This window comes from Rana temporaria, chromosome 1, assembly GCF_905171775.1.
Source record: "Rana temporaria chromosome 1, aRanTem1.1, whole genome shotgun sequence".
In the NCBI taxonomy this organism is placed as follows: domain Eukaryota; kingdom Metazoa; phylum Chordata; class Amphibia; order Anura; family Ranidae; genus Rana; species Rana temporaria.
This window is the reverse complement of record NC_053489.1, coordinates 51,493,205-51,514,753: the sequence shown is the minus strand read 5'-3', so window position 1 is coordinate 51,514,753 and position 21,549 is coordinate 51,493,205. Positions and strand designations below refer to the sequence as shown.

The 21,549-nt window shown below is 42.9% G+C and overlaps 1 protein-coding gene across 2 annotated transcripts in view; it reads left to right on the top strand.

Annotated features, from left to right (window-relative positions):
• CCBE1 (collagen and calcium binding EGF domains 1) overlaps positions 1 to 21,549 on the top strand; it is a 511,379-nt gene that overhangs the window by 432,380 nt on the left and 57,450 nt on the right. For both annotated transcript variants that reach the window (XM_040337897.1, XM_040337890.1), the window contains exons 4-5: positions 10,113 to 10,165; positions 21,201 to 21,335. In XM_040337897.1, the coding sequence (XP_040193831.1) occupies positions 10,113 to 10,165; positions 21,201 to 21,335 (188 nt within the window). The remainder of the gene's footprint in view (positions 1 to 10,112; positions 10,166 to 21,200; positions 21,336 to 21,549) is intronic.

Here is a 21,549-nt window from a genome sequence, read left to right as displayed (position 1 = left end):
AAAAAGGTGTGTAAGTATATAGGTATGTTAAGGGCAACTTTCTGAAAGTTGTCACCTTTATAGATGACAGGAGGCCAACAAGTAGTGCTGGAGGTCATGTAGATCACTGCCAAAAAGATATGACTGACACCTTAGGCTACCAACTACCTGATACATCTCCCTATTCCATCCAGTATTACCACAGGGTTACAGAAAGAGTGCTGGAAGTGAAAAGAGTTCATGATGTGAAGCCTCTTGGCATCAAACCGACAAGGAACAAATCTGAAAGTGCAAAATCCATAAACAGGTCTGTTAAAAGTGTCTGCATAAGTTCAGTGGGAGACTTGAAGCACTTCTCTCCATGGGTGGATGAAGAGGTCCTTTTATGTACACAGAGGGCTCCTGCATTGAAATCTACACTACGTGTCCTGGCAAAACATGTGCCTTTTAGTCTGGGGCTCTCCATGTGGATGTCACCTGTACGGTAGACATTTATATAGGAAGTGATTTGTGGGTGGCTCATGTTTCTCTGAAAGACTTTCTGAGATCAGAAGTAATAGAAATCAGACCTTTCAATGAGCCATGGTTTCAGAGACAATAGATCACCATTGGATACTTCCCTTTTTATCTACTTGATAGAACATTAGGTTTCCATTACGTTAACATCATATTTGACACACTTAACTGCTAGTATCAGTGATGCTCAATGACGAAATGTCTGCTTACAGCCATTCTTAGTTTAACTCCTTCTAGTTAAAATGTTTTGCTTTACCCCAAAGGCTCTTTTTATGATAAAGTTTCTATGATTGCAGTCTGACTTTTTATGTTTTTTTGTTTTTGTGTCTTGGCTAGAACAGGGAAAGTCCCTTTGAGGTTTATTGTTGTGTCCCTATTGCGGGAATGTACCCTCACTTCCTGTTGAGCCCAGAAGGGATTAAAAAACTCTTGAAAGGGAACAAATAAAAAAATATTTTTTCGTTGCGTAGGGAAGCAATAGAACAGTGACAATGTTTTATTTCCGACTATCCTTTCCTGTAGTGGTGGCTGGTGCTCAAAATTTCTGGGGGGGCACAAACTAAAAAAAAAAACACATCAATTGCAGCCCCTGTGTCCATCAAACGCAGCTACTGTACCCATCAAACGCAGCCACTGTGCCCATCAAACGCAGCCCCTGTGCCCATCAAATGCAGCTACTGTGTCCATCAAACGCAGCCACTGTGCCCATCAAATGCAGCTACTGTGTTCATCAAACGCAGCCCCTGTGCCCATCAAACGCAGCCACTGTGCCCATCAAACGCAGCCCCTGTGCCCATCAAGCGCAGCCACTGTGCCCATCAAACGCAGCCCCTGTGCCCATCAAATGCAGCTACTGTGTCCATGAAACGCAGCCCCTGTGCCCATCAAACGCAGCCCCTGTGCCCATCAAACGCAGCCCCTGTGCCCATCAAGCGCAGCTACTGTGCCCATCAAACGCAACCACTGTGCCATGAAACGCAGCCACTGTGCCCATCAAACACAGCCACTGTGCCCATGAAGCGCAGCCACTGTGCCCTTTAAGCGCAGCCACTGTGCCCATCAAGCGCAGCCACAGTGCCATCAAACGCAGCCATCCTCTGCTATGATTCAGCCTATCAGGTGACAGGTAACCAGACCCGAGCACCTGATTGGCTGAGAGGCGGGTCAGTGTTGGAGAAGTGATTTATTCGCTTCCCTAACACAACACTAAGTAAACAGCAAACGCACAGCTTTGCGCCCGCTGTTTGTCATTTTGGAAGCCTATTAGAGCCTATGGCTCCAATCAGGGCGACCTATTAGCGCCCACGGCTCTAATCAGGCGCTTTCCAAAAAAACCCCCACCGCTGTAATTCAGATGCCCAGCGCTCAACAAGGGACTGGACACCTGAATAGCGGGTGGCAGCGGCGACCGTATAAATGCATGAATCTTTCTATGGTGAGAGAGGGGTGACAGGAGAGAGGGCGCGGCGATCCTGTGCCCGTTATGGACGCACTGCCACTGCTTTCCTGTCCGATGGCAACTTTGTTTCTTGTCTTTAGCATCATAAGGATAGACCGTGAAGGGACTTCTCCCCAGAACTCCCTCAGAAAGAGATAAAAACCTGATAGAAATTGAATGCTTCTCCACTCTATCCAAAGCTTTAAAAAGTTCAATTATACAAGTTTGAAGCATACTCATTCAGATCAGTGGCACTAATTCTTTATTTATTTAAGCGACTGATTTGGATTGTGTCTTGATGTTCCATTTGTGGGGCCTGTCTTGACCCCTGTGCTATCGCTGACCTTTCCTATGATTGTGATTTGGCTTTGGTTGTCTGTTACTCCCTATTTCAACCTTGGCAGACACGCCAATTTTGATTTGGACTGTAGCCCTTCACTAACAGTTTCCACCTTCAGAGATAATGCATATGCATTTAAAAATTGTGCACATAAAACATGTACATGTTGGCAAAGCAGCTGACCATTTTCACAGGCTAACCTTCTGGCATGTCAAATTCCATAAAGGCAATAAAGACTAATGTAGATAACTAGCTATCATTGCTGACCTCTTTCTGAAAATCCCGGGTTCCCTGGTTATTACAGTTTTTAATTCTTCTGGGTTACAGACCCAGGTACATGCAGCAAAAAGTCAGAAATCATTATAGCTATACTTATTCTGGGTGACCTCTACACTCTGTGCATTAGAGACTCCTGATCTCTTCCCTCTGAGTATTATGTACTCCTGATCCTTGGACTCTGTGCAATATGCACTCCTGACCCTCTTCACTCTATGCATTATGCACTCCTGACCCTGCACTCTGTGCATTATGCACTCCTGACCCCCTTCACTCTATGCATTATGCACTCCTGACCCCCTTCACTCTATGCATTATGCACTCCTGACCCTGCACTCTGTGCATTATGCACACCTGACCCTGCACTCTGTGGTGCATTATGCACCCCATGACCCTGCACCCTGTGCATTATGCACACCTGACCCTGCACTCTGTGGTGCATTATGCACTCCTGACCCTGCACTCTGTGGTGCATTATGCACTCCTGACCCTGCACTCTGTGCATTATGCACTCCTGACCCTGCACTCTGTGGTGCATTATGCACTCCTGACCCTGCACTCTGTGCATTATGCACTCCCGACCCTGCACTCTGTGCATTATGCACTCCTGACCCTGCACTCTGTGCATTATGCACTCCTGACCCCCTTCACTCTGTGCATTATGCACTTCAGACCCCTGCACTCTGTGTGTTGCCTACTTCTGGCCCCAGCATTGCACATTCCTGTCTCCTGAGCATTTTACATTGTTGACCCCTGGACTCTGTGCATTATTTACTTCTAACCCCTGCATTTTGTGCTCAACACATGCCTAACACTCTGCGTGTCCTGTACCCCTGCTCCCTTTACTTTATGTAGGAATGGGAACAGAGGGGCTCCAGATTGGGTGCAGTATAAATCATATATTTAATAAAAACAAGTAGTAACTCACAGGTTAAATTAGTTGAGTTCAGTATGTGGTAAAAATCGCCAGTCCTGGAGTCTCATAAACGTCCTATTTGGTGTCCTGTTTTCCCTTTGCAGCCTGGGGCACTGGTGTGATCTTACAGGAATCTAGAGGAGGCTAGGAACTAGGAAGCAGGAAAGCAGCTGGTCACAGCCGTGAGCAGGGTGAACCGCAAGCTGACAAAATGGCGCCGGGCCAGACGTGACGGCACAGGAACAGGAAATTACTGCTTTCCGTTTCCTGCTTCCTGGTTCCCAGCCTCCTGTGGATCCCTGTAAGATCACGCCAGTGCCCCAGGCTGCAAAGGGAAAACAGGACGCCAAATAGGACGTTTATGAGACTCTAGGACTGGCAATTTATTACCACATACTGAACTCATCTAATTTACCTGTGAGCTGCCTCCAGGTGCTAATCATACAAGATCTCGGATCATTCATGGACACTATGTTTTAACAAATGTTTTAATATTGTGTGTGCTTACTCACACACACATTTTATTTATATCTATATTCCAGTTGTTATATTATTTTAATATCTCATAATATCTAGCGCCATTGTTCATCCCTTTATTTTATGCATTGCCCATTCCTTTAACCTGCACTTTGTGCATTACCTACTCCTGACCCCTGCATCCTGTGTTTTACACATTCCTGACCCCTGTACTCAGTGTGCATTACACACTCCTGACCCCTGTACTCTGTGTGCATTACACACTCCTGACCCCTGTACTCTGTGTGCATTACACACTCCTGACCCCTTTAGTATGTAGCCCCATTGTGCATTCCAAAAGATTGATCTAAGTATCTATGATCTCCGTTTTGCTAGCCTTTGAAAATAAATGTGTGAAAGATTTGCTGCAGTTGTTAAAGCAGGCATTTTTGATCCTTTGGAAAAAATGCTCCCAGGGTTGTAAAAAGAACTCAAAGCTGTTCTTCTTTAATGTGCCTTTGTCACATTAAGCCTTAAATATGTTGTCTGTAGCACAAGTGTTTCATTTAACCCGATGATAAAAGAATTGGATGGAACATCCTAATACCTCTCAGCCCCGTCTCTGCATTCCTGTAAGGTTCGTGTTTTGCCTGGCCAGAAGTCTCACCGTCAGCTGTAGCTACTCATCGATATGAAGTCTCGGTAACAGCTGGACTTTTTCACCCTTTTTAATAAGGCTGAACTGGACCATAGAAAATATCTTACTCCACGCAATTTTCAATCAACCTTCACAAAAATGTTATCAGTGTTATGAACGCAGGAGGTTTTGTCCAGAATGCATAGGAATTATTCTCTTGATAATTTGTTTTTTCCTGTTTTTGGGGGGGTCAGAAAAAGTAAGGCCCGGATTCACGTAGAAGCGTGCATCTTTGTGCGGGCGTAACATATCCTATTTACGTTACGCCTCTGCAACTTTGACAGGCAAGTGCCGTATTCTCAAACCAAATTTGCGGCGGCGTAGCGTAAATAGGCCAGCGTAAGCCCGCCTAATTCAAATGTGGAAGATGTGGGCGAGTGTTATGTAAATTTTATGTGACCCCACGTAAATGACGCTTTTTACAAATGGCCGTTAAAGTATCCCAGTGCGCATGCTCCAAATGAACCTGCAAGAAGCCAATGCTTTCGACGTGAACGTAAATGACGCACAGCCCTATTTGCGAACGACTTACGCAAACGACGTAAAACGTGAAAAATTCTACGCTGTTCCGACGTCCATACTTAACATTGGTACGCCTCATCTACGCCTCATATAGCAGGGGTAACTTTGTGCCGGGAAAAGTCTAACGTAAACGGCGTATCTGTACTTCGTCGGCACGTTCATGAAGTGGCGTATCTAGCTGATTTACATGTTTCTAGGCGTAAATCAGCGTACACGCCCCTAGCGGCCAGCGTAAATATGCAGTTAAGATACGACGGCGTAAGAGACTTACGCTGGTCGTATCTTAGTGAAATTTTGGCGTATCTGATTCTTTGAATCAGGCGCCAAGATACGACGGCTCGGACTCAGAGTTACGACGGCGTATCTGGAGATACGCCGGCATAACTCGTACGAGAATCCGGGCCTAAATTTGTGATGCGTACTAATCCAGCCTTTGTTGACTAGGGTTCTTCCAGAGGTTGTTAGTGGTTCTCTGAACAATGAACTAATTCTGACTAAGATAAGACATGAATTAAAAAAAGACCAAAAATGTTGAAAAAAAAATATATTTTTTTGACTTTTTGCTATAATAAATATCCCCAAAAAAAGATAATTTTTTTTTATTTTTTCCTCAGTTTGGGCTGATTTGTATTCTTCTACATATTTGTGGTAAAAAAAAAAATCACAATAAGCATAAAGTTATAGGCACAGATTCACAGAGCGTGGGCACACATTACGCCGCTGTAGCGCAAACGCTGTACACCACGCCGGCGTAGCGCTGAGAGGCAAGCATTGAATTCAGCAAGCCAGTGCTCCCAACGCTGCGCCAGCGTGGCCTGGGATTCAAAGGCGTATGCCGGAGTAGGTGGAAGTGGGCGTGACCCATGCAAATGAGGCGTGACCCCATGCAAATGATGGGCCGAGCGCCAGACAGATACGCATCACGAACTGCGCATGCGCCGTGATGTGGACGCATCCCCCTGCGCCTGCACACAACCACGTCAGAACAACTGCCTAAACTACGTCGGATCACTGTGTACGGCGTGAACGTAACCTACGCCCAGCCAGACACATGTCCAACGTAAAATACGCTGCTTGTGTTCCCTGGTGCAGACCTTTGCATGTCTGCTGCTGGGTTGCACCTCCTTTATGGGGTATAACTTTACCCCGGACCTACAACTTACGCGCACCTCTCGTAGCCTGCGTCGGGCGCACGCAGGTTCGTGAATCGCCGTATTTCCCTCATTTGCATGCTTGAATGGCTAATCAATGGGAGCAGCACCATGCACCCAGCCTAAATGTGCGCCCACCCTACGCCAGCGTAAGCAAGCTACATCGGCGGGGTGTAGCCTGGTTTTAGGCGCATATATGTTTGTGGGTCTTGCGCACAGATACGACGGCGCACATTTGCACTTACGTCGGCGTAACTTGTTATACGTTGGCGTAAGTGCTTTGTGAATCTGGGCCATACTGTCTACAAAAAAAGGGGATAGATTTATGGCATTTTTATTATTATTATTTTTTTCTAGTAATGGTGGCGATCTGCAATTTTTATCGTGACTGCGACATTGCGGCGGAAACATCGGACACTTTTGACACTATTTTGCGACCATTGTCATTTATACAGCGATTAGTGCTATAAAAATGCACTGTTTACTATGTAAATGACACTGGCAGGGAAGGAGTTAAACACTAGGGGGCGATCAAGGCAAGTGGTTAAGCAGTTAATAGAGAATAGAGTGTCGTGCTCGCCCCCTCCTTTGGACTATAGGAGAGTCAGGACGCTCACTAACACACAACTCCTTTCTCTATCTGCAACGTAGAGAGCGTCCCGACTCTCATGTAGTCCAAGGGAGGGGGCGAACACAACACTCCACACCAGAAAGACAGCCTCACATTACTGTGTGGAGTTACAGACAGAAGAACAGGAAGTGAGGATTTCTCAGAAGAAATAAGGACATTTAAAAGCAAAATGGAAGGATGAGGTAAGTGAAGGAGGACTGCACTAAGGTAAAGGAAGCTATTTAGGGAAAAAGAATTGTACATTTACAACCCCTTTAAGGCCTTTTCTAATGCAGACATCATATTTAATTTTTTATTTTTTTTACATCTTTCTCATACTCATGGACTGAACAAGAGAAATCTAGGAGATTCCTCCATCTACTCTATTGTTCAGCGGACAATTTCCACCTGATGCCTTTGACAAAAGTCAATTGGAAATTTGACTTTTGTTGAACTGGGTGGTGCCAACAGGGCCACCCACAGGTCAAAAATCTGAGACATATATGGCCAGCTCACACCGCCAACCTACTCTTCCCACCCCCAAATCTACCTCTGCTGCTTAAAGCGGATCTCCCACCCCAAAAACGTTTTTTTTTTAATGGCTCTTTAAAAGTATAATGACCCGAATTAGCGCTACTCACATGTACTGTCTCCCCCGGCCGCTCCGCTGCTATACAGTGGCAAATAACAACTTATATTCCTCCATCCGGTTCCTGCTCCATTTTAACTGTGGGCATAAGCCCACAGCTCGGCACTTCCTTGTTGCGGTGGGTCTGTCTAATGGAGAGATTTCAAATGCCCGCCCTCCTTCCATTGTTTAGATCGCGCGTCACTTCCTGCTGGACGAAGTCGCGCGATGTTTCCTCTAACACGGGCCAAATATGATAACAAGGGAGCTATGACACAAGCTCCCAGAAGACACTGCGCGGGACAGGAAAGAATGGAAAACCCGACGGAAACCCGATGTCTGCAGACCGGAAGCCTATCTTGGTTATAAGGTACAGTAAACGTTTTTTTAGATGCACATATCGGATACAGCATTGTTCAGGAGCATTATTAAGTTTGAGATTATGTTTTATTTAGGGTGGAGATCCGCTTTAAGATTGCAACCACCCCCCTCCCCCTCTCAACACCAGTGTACCAACACCCACGTTCACTACCACCCCTGTGCCTTCACTGTACTACAAAATCTGAAATCACCCCACCACTGCTCCTTCACGCCAGACCCCATCGCCATGCTCCCATTACCATAGCTCCACCCTCCTCCCACCACCACACCTGTTGACCCGCTCTCACCGCTGCGCCTGATCCCACTGATCCCACCATTTCTTGTGTCAGTTCAAACAACTTTTGTTGAAGGAACCTGCTGGAAAGTTTTTGGCCAGTCAATGGCTGCATCCAATCAGATGGTGACTGTTAAGCCTCAAACACATGATCGGATTTTCATCGGACAAAGTGTAGGACTTTTGTCTGAAGGGCGTTTGCCAGGAACTTGTATTGCATACAAACGGCAAAGAATTGTCGACCAAAAAACACAAAACTATGTTGTTTTTCAGCTCTTTAGCGCCCACCCTTTGGGCAACTTCTGCTAATGTTGTGTTATGGTGAGCAATGCTTCTGAGCAGGTGTGTTTGTACTTTGGAGTTTTGTCCGAAGGACATGTGTACACATGAATGGAAAATCCGACAACACACATTTGTTGGCGGACAATTTGAAAGCATGCTATCCAACATTTGTCCGCGGAAAATCAGACAAAAATTTCACGATGGAGCGTACAAGCGGCCGGATTTTCCGACAACATCCTGTCATCACACAATTCCTGTTGGATAATCCGATCGTGTGTACGAGGCTTTAGAATACAATAGACTATTATAATATATTTATTTAGGGCTTTGGAAATTAACTATTAATTTCTCGATTAATCTTTAATTTTTTTGATTGATCAAAATTTTTTTAATTGATCAAAATTCTTTTGATTGGTACTCACCTCTCCGTCGGCTTCCGGGCCCTTCAGGGAGTTCGGAGATCCGGTGATGTCACGGACACCAGCGGGGCTTGCCGTGTCCATCTGAAGGGCTCCTTTGCTGTGCCTTCATATCTTCCTTCCCGGCGGGACCTTACGATCTGCCACACGCAAGGGCTGTTACACTTCCCTCTATCAACCTGGGATTCTACAACCATCCACTGGGAGTTGTGATAGTTCCCTTCATGGGACATCTACATGCCGACGGGCTGATGTTAACCCCTCCTCATCTGGATTCAGCAGTGGCATCGTTGTACACATTTTTATACCAGTATCATACTTAGCTACATGTTTTTATGACTGCTTTTGGTACCGTTTGGGATTACTCGCACCATTTTTACAGTTTATGTAGCTACATCGATTTTATCTCCAGTGCAATATTTTTTTTGTTACCTACTTGAAGACTATAAAAGTTTTAATGCTATTCGCATTGAGCGCTGCCTTTGTGTGTTTTTTGTATCCTGATATCCATTTTTCCAGTGGTTGGTAGCTGCACCGGGAATCAGCCTGCAAGGAGGAGATCAGCTAAAAGTAGTTGGATCTGTATGTGCGTTATAATTAATCAAAATTAGTCGATTACTCGATTAAAAAAAAAACGATTGATCGAACACAAACATTTTGATCAGTAACAGCCCTAATTTTATTTATATAATATACAGTAATATACTTCTTCTATAATTTATTTGCAGTGAAATACTTCATATTTCTTAAATAAAAGAATGCAAAAAATAAATAAATAATACAATAGACCAGCAGGGGGGTTTGTCCATCTGTGCCATTTAGCGTGAATGATGGAATCTGTTAGATTTTTTTATTTTTTTTTGTTTAGCCTGTAACAGAGTATGGCCAGTTTGTTGTGTTGAAATCTAATTCAATATGAAGAATTGAAATAAAAATTTCCGGCTGTATTGTGTAAGTACTTTGAAGGTTTTGCACTGCAAAGCATTCCTAATAATTTCTCAACTCTTATTGTTTTTAATGAAACGCAAATGTTTTCAGAGACTCTTTTCTTTGTTTATTGCAGTTTATGATTTTCTGTGGCTTGTTTTATTGGTCTGTGAAAAATGTAAATAATTTGCTCAATTATGTCATGTCATATTACGTTAATGTTAAAGTTAATGTTAAATGTTAATGTTAATGTTAAAGTTTTTTTAGAATGTACTTATGCATTTATTTTATTTTTTTCAGGAAGAGCTGTTGCAAAGGATATAAATTTGTCCTTGGACAATGCATTCCAGAAGGTAAACACTTTTTGAAATACCGTGATTTTTTTTTTTGATGATACCATTTAAAGGCTAAGACCACTCAAAATAAAACAGTTCAGTTCAGGATGAATATTGCTGAGTTGACTCCTCATTGCAGTCCTTCTAAAGTCAAACATGAGATACATTTTCTGTGATCTGAAATAATAAGAGCCAGGGTATTGCCGCGTGCACAACATCGTTTTTAATGTCCTAGAAAAAACAAAGGGCTGGATTCAGGTAGCTGCGCCCCTTCTTACGGCGGCGCAGCGTATCATATTTACGCTGTGCCGCCTTAAGTTTGAGAGGCAAGTGCTGTATTCACAAAGCACTTGCCTCCTAACTTTCGGCGGCGTAGCGTAAATGGGGCCGGCGTAAGCGCGCGTCATTCAAATGATGTTGAGGGGGGCGTGTTTTATTTAAATTAGGTTGACCCTGCGTATTTTACGTTTTCCCAGTGCGCATGCTCGAAATTCCAACGCAAATCGCCATTGCTTTTAACGTGAACGTAAATTACGTCCAGCCCTATTCGCGAACGACTTACGCAAACGACATAATAAATTCAAATTTCGAAGCGGGAACGATGTCCATACTTAACATTGGCTGCGCCACCTAATAGCAGGAGCAACCTTACGCCGAAAAAGCCTAACGTAAACGACGTAAATAAATTGCGCCGGCCGTACGTACGTTTGTGAATCAGGGTATCTAGGTAATTTGCATATTCTACGCCGAAAACAACAGAAGCGCCCCTAGCGGCCAACGTAATATTGCACACAATTATACACCGCCGCATTCAAGTTACGTCGGTGGAGGAAGCCTATTTTTAACGATACGCCGGCGCAGATTTCAAATTACGGCGGCGTATCTGGAGATACGCCGCCGTAAAGCTACCTGAATCTACCCCAAAGTTTTTCTCTACGTGATTCTTGTCAAGCCTGCCTTGCATACACAATTTAATTAATAAAAATAAATGCTTGCACAAAGCGTGGTGACGTACAACACGTACGACGGCACTATAAAGGGGAAGTTCCATTCAGATGGCGCCACCCTTTGGGCTGTTTTTGCTGATTTTGTGTTAGTAAAAGTTTGGTGAGAGACGATTAGCGCTTTTCAGTCTTCGTGCTATCTCCATTACAAACGGTAGTTTTACCAGAACGAGCGCTCCCGTCTCATAACTTGCTTCTGAGCATGCACATTTTGTTCCCGTCGTTAGAGCCTACACACGACCGTTTTTCACAAAGTGAAAAACGACGACGAGAAAAATTAGAGCATGTTCTAAATTTTTAATGCCCATTTTTCACATCGAGAAAAATGCTCTGGAGCCCACACACGATCGTTTTTAATGACCAATTTAATATTTAAAATTTTTCTCGTCATGAAAAATGGTCGTGTGTACGCAGCTTAAAGCGGGGGTTCACCCAAAAAAAATTATTTAACATTAGATTCAGCCGAGTTGTCAGAATGACAATCGGCTGTTTTTTTTTATTATATCCCCGTACATACCGTATTTTCACCGCCGCTTCCGGGTATGTCTTCTGCGGGACTGGGCGTTCCTAATTGATTGACAGGCTTCCGACCGTCGCATACAGCGCGTCACGAGTTGCCGAAAGAAGCCGGACTGCGAGTCGGCTCTATACGGCGCCTGCGCACCGACGTTCGGCTTCTTTCGGCAACTCGTGACGCACAGTATGCAACGGTCGGAAGCCTGTCAATCAATTAGGAATGCCCAGTCCCGCAGAAGACATACCTGGAAGCGGCGGTGAAAATACGGTATGTACGTGGATAAAATTAAAAAAAACAGCCAATTGCCATTCTGACAACTTGGCTGAATCTAATGTTAACTTTTTTTTTGGGGTGAACCCCCGCTTTAAGACCTACTCACTATGACTAATGGGGAAGTGGTTAGATAACCCATTCTTAACCAGGGTTCCGTGGAACCAAAGGGCTCCTCCAGAGGCTGCTAGGGGTTTCTTGAGTTGTGGATGACTGACATTCCATTTTATGGTGCCTGCATAGATCTGGGCCCAACACTACTTGGCAGAGCCAGCTTCATGACATATATGATAAGTATAGTTGTCTGTAAGCGAGGCATTCTGACCACCACTGTACGGGGAGCAGTCTTCCTACTGGCCACCAATGTAAGGGACATTTTTTCCACTGACCACCATAATAAGGGGGCCAATCTTCCGACTGAATACCAATGCATTCAGGCCATTCTTCCCACTAAACACCAACGTGTAGGGGCCATTTTTCCCACTGACCACCAATAGATTCATTTTAGCAAGGGTCAAGACCTGAACACTATTTCAAGACGTTCCTCTGGGGTTTTAGCAGTTGAGAAATGTGAAGATGGAAAATTTGGGCAGAGAGGTGGGTAGTTATAGGAAGCTAGTGGGTGATCCAAAACCATATAACAAGGGAAACTCCAATTTTGTTAAAAAAAATTCTCTTTACATAAACTATGTGTATTGCAAGGGTTCTGAAAACTTGAATGAAGATTCTTACCATTTTATGGTTCCGGAGAAACGAATGCAACCATTCTCATGCCTTTTCTCAAACTGACTACTAACTGGTCTGCCCTCATTATCATCACCAGTATCTAACTAAAAATTAAACTCCAAATGCAGGAAAAGGAAATGAGATTTCGGGGGGCCTTCTGTACACAATGTACAGCACCCCTTTTTGAGGCAGAGATCCAGCCATTTCTTTGTTTATTAAAAATCAGCAGCTACAAAAATGGGACAATGGGACACAGATGGCAGAAATAAATGTAACAGAGATTATAGCCCGCTCTATCCCCAAAAAAAAAAAAGTTTTGCCTTTAGTTCTACTTTAAAGCGGTGGTTCACCCTAAAATCCACTTTCTATCACTAGATCCAGCATACTGCTGACATCTGCAGTATGCTGGATTTTTTTTTCTTTTTTTTGTACTTATCGTTTTATCCGTATGTCTGCTCCGGCTCGAGCGGGGAATCCGTCGGGGAATGGGCGTTCCTAAGTAAAGCGCAGTTGATTGACGGGCTTGGATAGCCGACGTGACTCTCGGCTGCTTACGGCGCTATACGGCGCCTGCGCCTGCCGTGTAGAGCTGACTGCGCAGGCGGCCTAAATTGCCGAGAGTCACGTCGGCTATTTCCGGAAGGTGTGACGCGCTATCCAAGCCCGTCAATCAACTGCGCTTTACTTAGGAACGCCTATACCCGGAAGGATACGCCGCTCGGAGCCGGAGCAGACATACGGATAAAACGATAAGTACAAAAAAAAAATCCAGCATACTGCAGATGTCAGCAGTATGCTGGATCTAGTGACAGAAAGTGGATTTTAGGGTGAACCACCGCTTTAACTTTGTGCTGTAATAAAATATCAAATTGTTTATATTATATCTATGTTTCTTCCCAAGACAACTGTGTACAGTGATTACCTGCCATAAAATTCATGAAGGGGTTATATTTTCTTCCAACACACGTTAACAATGAGCAATAGGATGCTGTGTCATTCTTAGACATGTGCAAATTGTTTAGTTCCAAATTCGTTTTTTTTTACGAATTTCGACAAATTAGTTAATTTGAAAATATCTGAATTAACGAAAACCCGTTTAACAAAATTTTAATATTGGTAAAATTTGAATATTCAAGAATTTGCAAATTCGGAAATTTGTAAATTAGAAAATCCTAAAAATGTGAAAATCTGAAATAATAACGAACTAATAATAACTTAACTATTACTAACTTAAAGTATAGGTATTGTAATTTCCTTTCAATTTTGCCCGTTGGTGAAAATAAAGAATGCAAATTAATTAGAATTTACGAATTATCTAAAATAACGAATGCTGTATCTAAACGTATGGAACGTAACAAATTAATAATAATAAATAATAAAACGTTTTTATTATTATTATTTATTATTATTATTATTATTATTATTATTATTATTAATTCGTCCTGTTCCATCTGTTTAGATGCGACATTCGTTATTTTGGATAATTCGTAACTTTGGATAAATTTGTATTTGTTACGTTCACTAACAGCCATGTGAAAGGACATTTCAACACCTATAATTTAATAGTTGTTATTGTTAGTTATTCTTTCTAATTTTCGGATTTTCTTTCTTATTTCTGGATTTTTGGATTTCTGAATTTACAAATTTTCGAATTTGCAAATTTACAAATGTTGTTATTTACAAATTGCGATCATAACCAATGACCCGAAAAAAAAACAAAAAAAACAAAGAAACGAAAACTAAAACGAACACATTTTTAGGCAGTGCACATGTCTAGTCATTCTGACTCCCTCCCATATAGCTAGATTCAGGATGGCGAGCGCATAGTTGCGGCGGCGTAGTGTATGGCATTTACACTACGCCGCCGTAAGTTAGCGAGGCAAGTACACGATTCACAAAGTACTTGTCTGCTAAGTTACGGCAGTGTAGCGTAAATCGGGCGGGCGTAAGGGCGCCTAATTCAAATTTGGCTAAGGGGGCGTGTTTTATGTTAATGGAGCTTGACCTGACGTGATTGACGTATTTTACGAATGGCGCATGCGCCGTCCGTGTACATATCTCAGTGTGCATTGCGGCAAAGTACTCCGCACGGTCCTATTGGTTTCGACGTGGACGTAAATGACGTAAATCCCTATTCACGGACGACTTACGCAAACGACGTAAAATTTGCGAATTTCGACGCGGGAACGGCGGCCATACTTAACATTACTATTCCAGCTATTTGATGGAATAACTTTAGGCCTGATAATGCGTTGCGTAAATGGCGTATCTGTACTGCGTCGGCCGGTCGTGAATAGGCGTATCTAGTGATTTACATATTCTACGCTGACCGCAATGGAAGCGCCACCTAGCGGTCAACCTAAAAATTACACTTTAGGAAACGACGGTGTAAGACACTCGTATCTGAGCCTAATTTAAGCGTATCTGGTTACCAGAATAAGCTTAAATTAGCGCCGGCGCAAATTCAGACTTAGGCTGGCGTATCAGTAGATACAACAGCCTAAGTCTGAATTTGCGCCGGCGCTAATTTCTAAGTCTAATTTCTAAGTCTATCTGAATCTAGCTAATAGTCTATAAATGCAGTGCCTTAAAGTAAATGTAAACCCTAGCAATCAATTCATTTTATTTATTCTATTTTGGTCTGTTAAAGCGGAGGTTTGCTTAAAAAAAAAATATATTAAAAGCCAGCAGCTACAAATACTGCAGCTGCTTACTTTTAATAAATGGACACTTACCTGTCCAGGGTGCCCGCGATGTCGGCAGCCGAAGCCAATCAATCGCTCGGGTTCTCGGCTTCCCCCGCCGCCATCGTTGAGGGAATCAGGAAGTGAAGTGTTGCAACTTCACTTCCTAGTTCCCTACTGTGCATGCTGCGTGTTCTCACTGGTCCCTGCTGTCTTCTGGGACCAGTGTATTTCCCAGAAGACAGCGGGGGAAGACAGTGTAGGCGCCGGATATGACATAGGTCACCACGATCACCGCGGTGATTTATGCCAGGAAGTGGGAGCAAATACCTGTATTACACAGGTATCTGCTCCCCCCCTTCCCCCCTGAAAGGTGCCAAATGTGACACTGGATGGGGGGGGGTCCAAAAAGTGGAAGTTCCATTTTTGGGTGGAACTCCACTTTAAAGTGAGTGTAAAGGCTTCTATTTTTTTAATTAACAAACATACTATACGTACTGGCTGCAATCCTTCTTTTCTGGTGTCCCTCACTGCCGTGTTTGGCTCCTCTTCTTCTTGTTCTTCCTATGAGGGTATACCTGCAGCCTCACTCCTGAGCTGGGCTGTGTGCATCTATTGACACATATAGCGAGGCTTGGCCCTGCCCCCTGCTCTGTCCTCACATGATTTGACTGACAACAGCAGAAACCATTGGCTCTCTGAACCTTAAGGGAGGATGGTTACAGATTACACAGAGAAGGCAACTGTACTACTGTAAATGCTTTCTTCTCCTCAGTTTTTACACAGGAGAGGTATACTAACCACGACTGTATTGTTAGTAACACGTCACAGGATGTACTCTTGTGGCTAACAGAAGCCAGTGTCCAGAAAAGACTAGAAAAACTAAATACAAATAAATAACCAGGCCCGGACTGAGTCCTCAAAGAACTCAGTCAGGTTATAGCCAAATCATTATTCCTAATCTTTATTGACAGCATATTGACAGGAATGGCACCAGCTGATTGGAGAAAAGTCCATGTGATACCAATACTCAAAAAAAGGCAGGAACATATACCTAGAAACTACAGGCCAGTCAGCCTAACAGCAATAGTATGTAAACTATTAGAGGAGATGATAAGAATTTATGTCCAAGAACTTGCTGATGAAAACAGTATCATTAGTAATAATCAGCATGGTTTTACGAAGGATCGTTGTTGCCAGACCAATCTGTTAGCATTCTACGAGGAAGTGAGCTACCATCTAGATAGGGAAAGGCCCGTGGGTGTGGTGTGCCTGGATTTTGCAAGAGAATTCAATACAGTTTCCCAGTAAACCAGGGGTCTCAAACTGGTGGCCTTCCAGCTGTCCCATCATGCCTCTGCCTGTGGGAGTCATGCTTGTAACTGTCAGTCTTGCAATGCCTCATGGGACCCCTACTGTAAACAGTGCCACCCTATGACAGGAACTGTGTTGCTGGCAGGATCAATAGGTAGAAAAAAAGGGAAAAAGCCTTTAAAAAGAACACTACTGCAGCCATCATATCTAGGGACTGAAAAGCTGTGATATAATAATTTTTTTGCTCTTGGGTTTCAAATATACTTTATCCAACCTACATCACTCTCGGCTGTGTATTTTTTAGATTAACCCCTCCAGTGCCCTCAAGCATTATGTCCAGCTGGCAGGCTCAGTTCTGCTGATCCTGAACCAAAGCTCTTCATGCTCTAAGCTCTCTCCCGAGCCTCTGTGGATATAGCGGCGTGTTTAAGGCGTTAAAACTTTCTTTGGCATCTATACCCTGGTTGAGTCATAACTAACATATTAAACTTCATTGCCAGCTTACATTGAACTCCCTGAAGTGTCAAGCGGTAGATCATATGAAACATAACTGTTAAAAGCGGTGCACTTGGCATGAAAACCGTCTTGCTGAGCATCAGATTTTCTGTCTTTCCCTTTTTTCTCCGTGTTGACAGCTGTCTCACCATACACTTACGGACTGGGCCCTGCTACGCGCTTTTGCCCCGGACTAGGTTTCTCGTCTTTGCAAAGCTGAGAAAATAAATTAAAAACTTATTTGATAATACAAAAATTCCTTTTTTAATTCCAAAAATATAAAAACCAACTTTTTATAACCCAGCCCAGATTTTTTGTTTAGTTCACAGGGCTATCAATGCTGGGTCCCAGTAGGTGGCTTGTATGGAAAATAAAAAGCCTGCAAGCCACAAGAAGAAACATATGTGCATTTCTTGTGTACGGGTATGTCAACGCAAATATTAGGTCTGAAATGGAAAACTGGTTGCTGGGTAAGGTAATTATACGCCAGATGGGAAGCTTTAAATAAATGAGTGCCATTTTAAAGTTTTACTGGCATTTCGTGATTTTGTCTTTTTTGTGGTTTTCTTGAAATTTTAAATTATTTCTTGGGTGGAGTGTTGAAGGATTATTGAATCTAATGTACAAATTGACCTCCATGTAAAATTACTATTCACAAATAAAGTAAACTTTTAAAAAAAAGTAAACATAAACTCTAAATAGAATAAAAAGTCAAATCAAATAATTTAAAGGGGTTGTAAAGGTTACATTTTTCCTAAATAGCTTCCTTTACCTTAGTGCAGTCCTCCTTCACTTACCTCATCCTTCGAATTTTTGCTTTTAAATGTCTGTATTTCTTCTAAAAAAATCCTCACTTCCTGTTCTTCTGTCTGTAACTCCACACAGTAATGTGAGGCTTTCTCCCTGGTGTGAAGTGTCGTGCTCGACCCCCCCCTTGAACTACAGGAGAGTCAGGCCGCCCACTAACACACAGTTGATTTCTCTATCTGCAACGTAGAGAGAGCGTCCTGACTCTCCTGTAGTCCAAGGGAGGGGGGCGAGCACGACACTCCACACCAGGGAGAAAGCCTCGCATTACTGTGTGGAGTTACAGACAGAAGAACAGGAAGTGAGGATTTCTCAGAAGAAATAAGGACATTTAAACGCAAAATGGAAGGATGAGGTAAGTGAAGGAGGACTGCACTAAGGTAAAGGAAGCTATTTAGGAAAAAAAATTGTACCTTTACAACCCCTTTAAGTCTGATTGAACCTTTAGGTTAAATCAGCTAAATACATTCTAGGTGATGACTATGGCCCGGATTCACAGACATCGGCGCATATTTATGCCGCCGTAGCGTATCTCCTTTACGCTACGCCGACGCAGCGCAGAGAGGCAAGCATTGAATTCACAAAGCACTTGCTCCCAAATCTGCGCTGGGTTTCTCAGGCGTAAGTCGGCGTAAATGGAAGTTGGTGTGAGCCATGCTAATGAGGCGTGACCCCATGCAAATGATGGGCCGAGCACCAGACAGATACGTATCGCCAACTGCACATGCGCCGTCCCGTGGGCGCATCTCAGTGCGCATGCTCACAATCACGTCGGAACAATTGCCGAAGATATGCCGGATCACTGCCTACGGCATGAACGTAACCTACGCCCAGCCATATTCACGTCCTACGTAAACTACGTAAAATACGTCGGCTTGTGTTCCCTGGTGCAGCCCTTTGCATGGATGCTGCTGAGTTACACCTCCTTTATGGGGCATAACTTTATGCCGTATGTACAACTTACGCACACCAGTCATAGCCTGCATCAGGCGCAAGTACGATCTATTTGAATAGAAAATCAATGGGAGCGCCACATGCGTCCAGCGTAAATTAGCGCCCACGATACGCCGGCGTAGGCAAGTTACGTCGGTCGGATGAAGCCTATTTTTAGGCGTATCTTAGGTTGTGGGCATAGATACGACGGCGCACATTTGTACTTACGACGGCGTATCTTGAGATACGTTGGCGCAAGTGCTTTGTGAATCCGGGCCTATATCTCTAATTTTTGAATAAAGATACTTAATTTTTTTCATGGTGTAGCACTGTTTCGCAGGAACTGTTGGAATTTCTGTACCTGAGTCGCCCAATGATTATCCTGCAGCCAGTACCATGGTATTTTCACACAGCCAGGTGCACTCACTCTTACGCTAGTTTTTATGTTTTATTTGGAGCACTTGGGTAGGGGAAGGGAATTAGTAGGATATGCCAAATTAACTATTCAGAGGAGAGGACAACTCTCTCTCTGTAGCACTGTGGAATTGTCAGTTTTAACGACGCAGTGCCGTATCGCAAAAAATGGCCTGGCAGACAATTCTTCCGGGGCTGAAGTGGTTAAGGTGACTTTGCTAAAAAAAATTAAAAGTGCACCTGCGAAAAAAAAAAAAAAATGTATTTTCTTTTGCACTTAAACGCAACTGGTTTTAGTTCCAGAGTCATTTTCACATTTCATGTACTTACAGTATTTCATCTATAAATAATTTATTACTTATGATACAGATGTGAGGCATACTGTACATACATATATATATATATATATATATATATATATATATATATATATATATTTTTTTAATGTAAGAGTGGACAAAGCTTACCTTTTGTGATGTTATCAAGTTATTTCATTTTCTATATTTGTTCAAGTGAAAAAGTGGAAGTAAAAAAAAATGTAAAAAAATATAAGCTTCTTTCTAGCTTGATTAATAATCATTTTAGAACAAATTCTGCTATAGATATAAATGTATACAGTACATTTAGTTTGTCCTAAGTTTGTCCCATTTGTGTTAAATGCCAAAATCGAAATTTTTTGTTACAAAGCATTACAAAGTTATTTTCAAACAATTTAGGGCATTTTAATACATTTTGTCAGTGGGTGTTTTTTTTGTTTTTTTCAATGCACCCAAAAAACCCAGCAAAAAAAATGTTTTTTATGAAAATGAAAAAAACAAAAAAAGTTCACATGAATCGTATACAAAACTTTTTTTTTTTTCACAAGAAGTAGGATAAAAATCTTTATTTAGAAGGTTTGTTACCCCTCTGCTTTATTTTTAGAGTAAATAACCCAGTAATTCTAGGTACAGAGGCAGATGTGACTCAATCCATTGACAGCACAAGGCCAATGATCAGCGCTGTCTCATGGGGAGAGTCCATGGCTCTGGACAACTTGAAGAACACACAGTGGGCCAGATCCAGAGAGAGAGTACGCCAGGGTATCTACTGATACGCCGGTGTACTTTCAAATTTCCCACGTCGTATCTTTAGTTTGAATCCTCAAACCAAGATACAACGGCATTTGGGTTCGATCCGACAGGCGTACGGCTTTGTACACCTTCGGATCATAGATGCAATACTTCGGCGTCCGCTGGGTGTAGTTTGTGTCGTTTTCCGCGTCGGGTATGCAAATGAGCTTTTTCCGACGATCCACGAATGTACGCGCGGCCGTCGCATTCTCTTACATCCTCTCTGGCGTATAGTTAAAGCTGGTATTTTGTGGCGTATAGATAGACTTGCCATGTTAAGTATGGCCGTCGTTCCTGCGTCGAAATTTAAATTTTTTTTGCGTAAGTCGTCCGTAAATAGGGATGGACTTAACTCACGTCTAAGTTCAAAAAATTATGTCGTTGCGACGTCATTTCGCGCAAAGCACGGCAGAAAATTTCGAAACGGAGCATGCGCAGTTCAATCGGCGCAGGGACGCGCTTCATTTAAATGAATCACGCCCCCTAATCGCTGATTTGAATTCCGCCGCCGTAACTTTCGGCGCGAAATCGTTGAGGATTCGAAATTCCACCAGGTAAGGTACGGCGGCGTATCTAATTCTCTGTGAATCTGCCCCAGTGCATCTTCATTTGCTCCCAAAAAAGGGATAGGGAAATGTGCTACTATGGAGGGTAAAGTGGACCTGTTGTTTTTCCTTGCATGACAGCCATTTTGAATCATCATACATAGTAGTGGATAGTTTCTAGAAATGAGAGCAATATGTTTTTTGTTAATTCCTTTAATGATTCATCTCTTTATAGATTATGACGTGTGCTCGGAAGCCCCATGTGAACAGCAATGTACAGATAATTTTGGTCGCGTTCTCTGCACTTGTTATCCTGGTTACCAGTATGACCGTGAGAGACACAAGAACAGAGAGAAGCCATATTGCCTAGGTAAGTGTCATGTTAATTGCTGTCCGGTCTAGCTAGTCTAGACCTAAAAGAGAAGTATAGTGCTGTTGAAGATATTTTCTTTATTATATTCAAAACTAATAATTTAACATGTAACTTTTAAATATTGATAAGGATATGTCATATTTACCACTTACAGGTGGCCAACTTAAAGCGGATGTGCCATGGGAACAAAATATTAAAAGTCAGCAGCTAC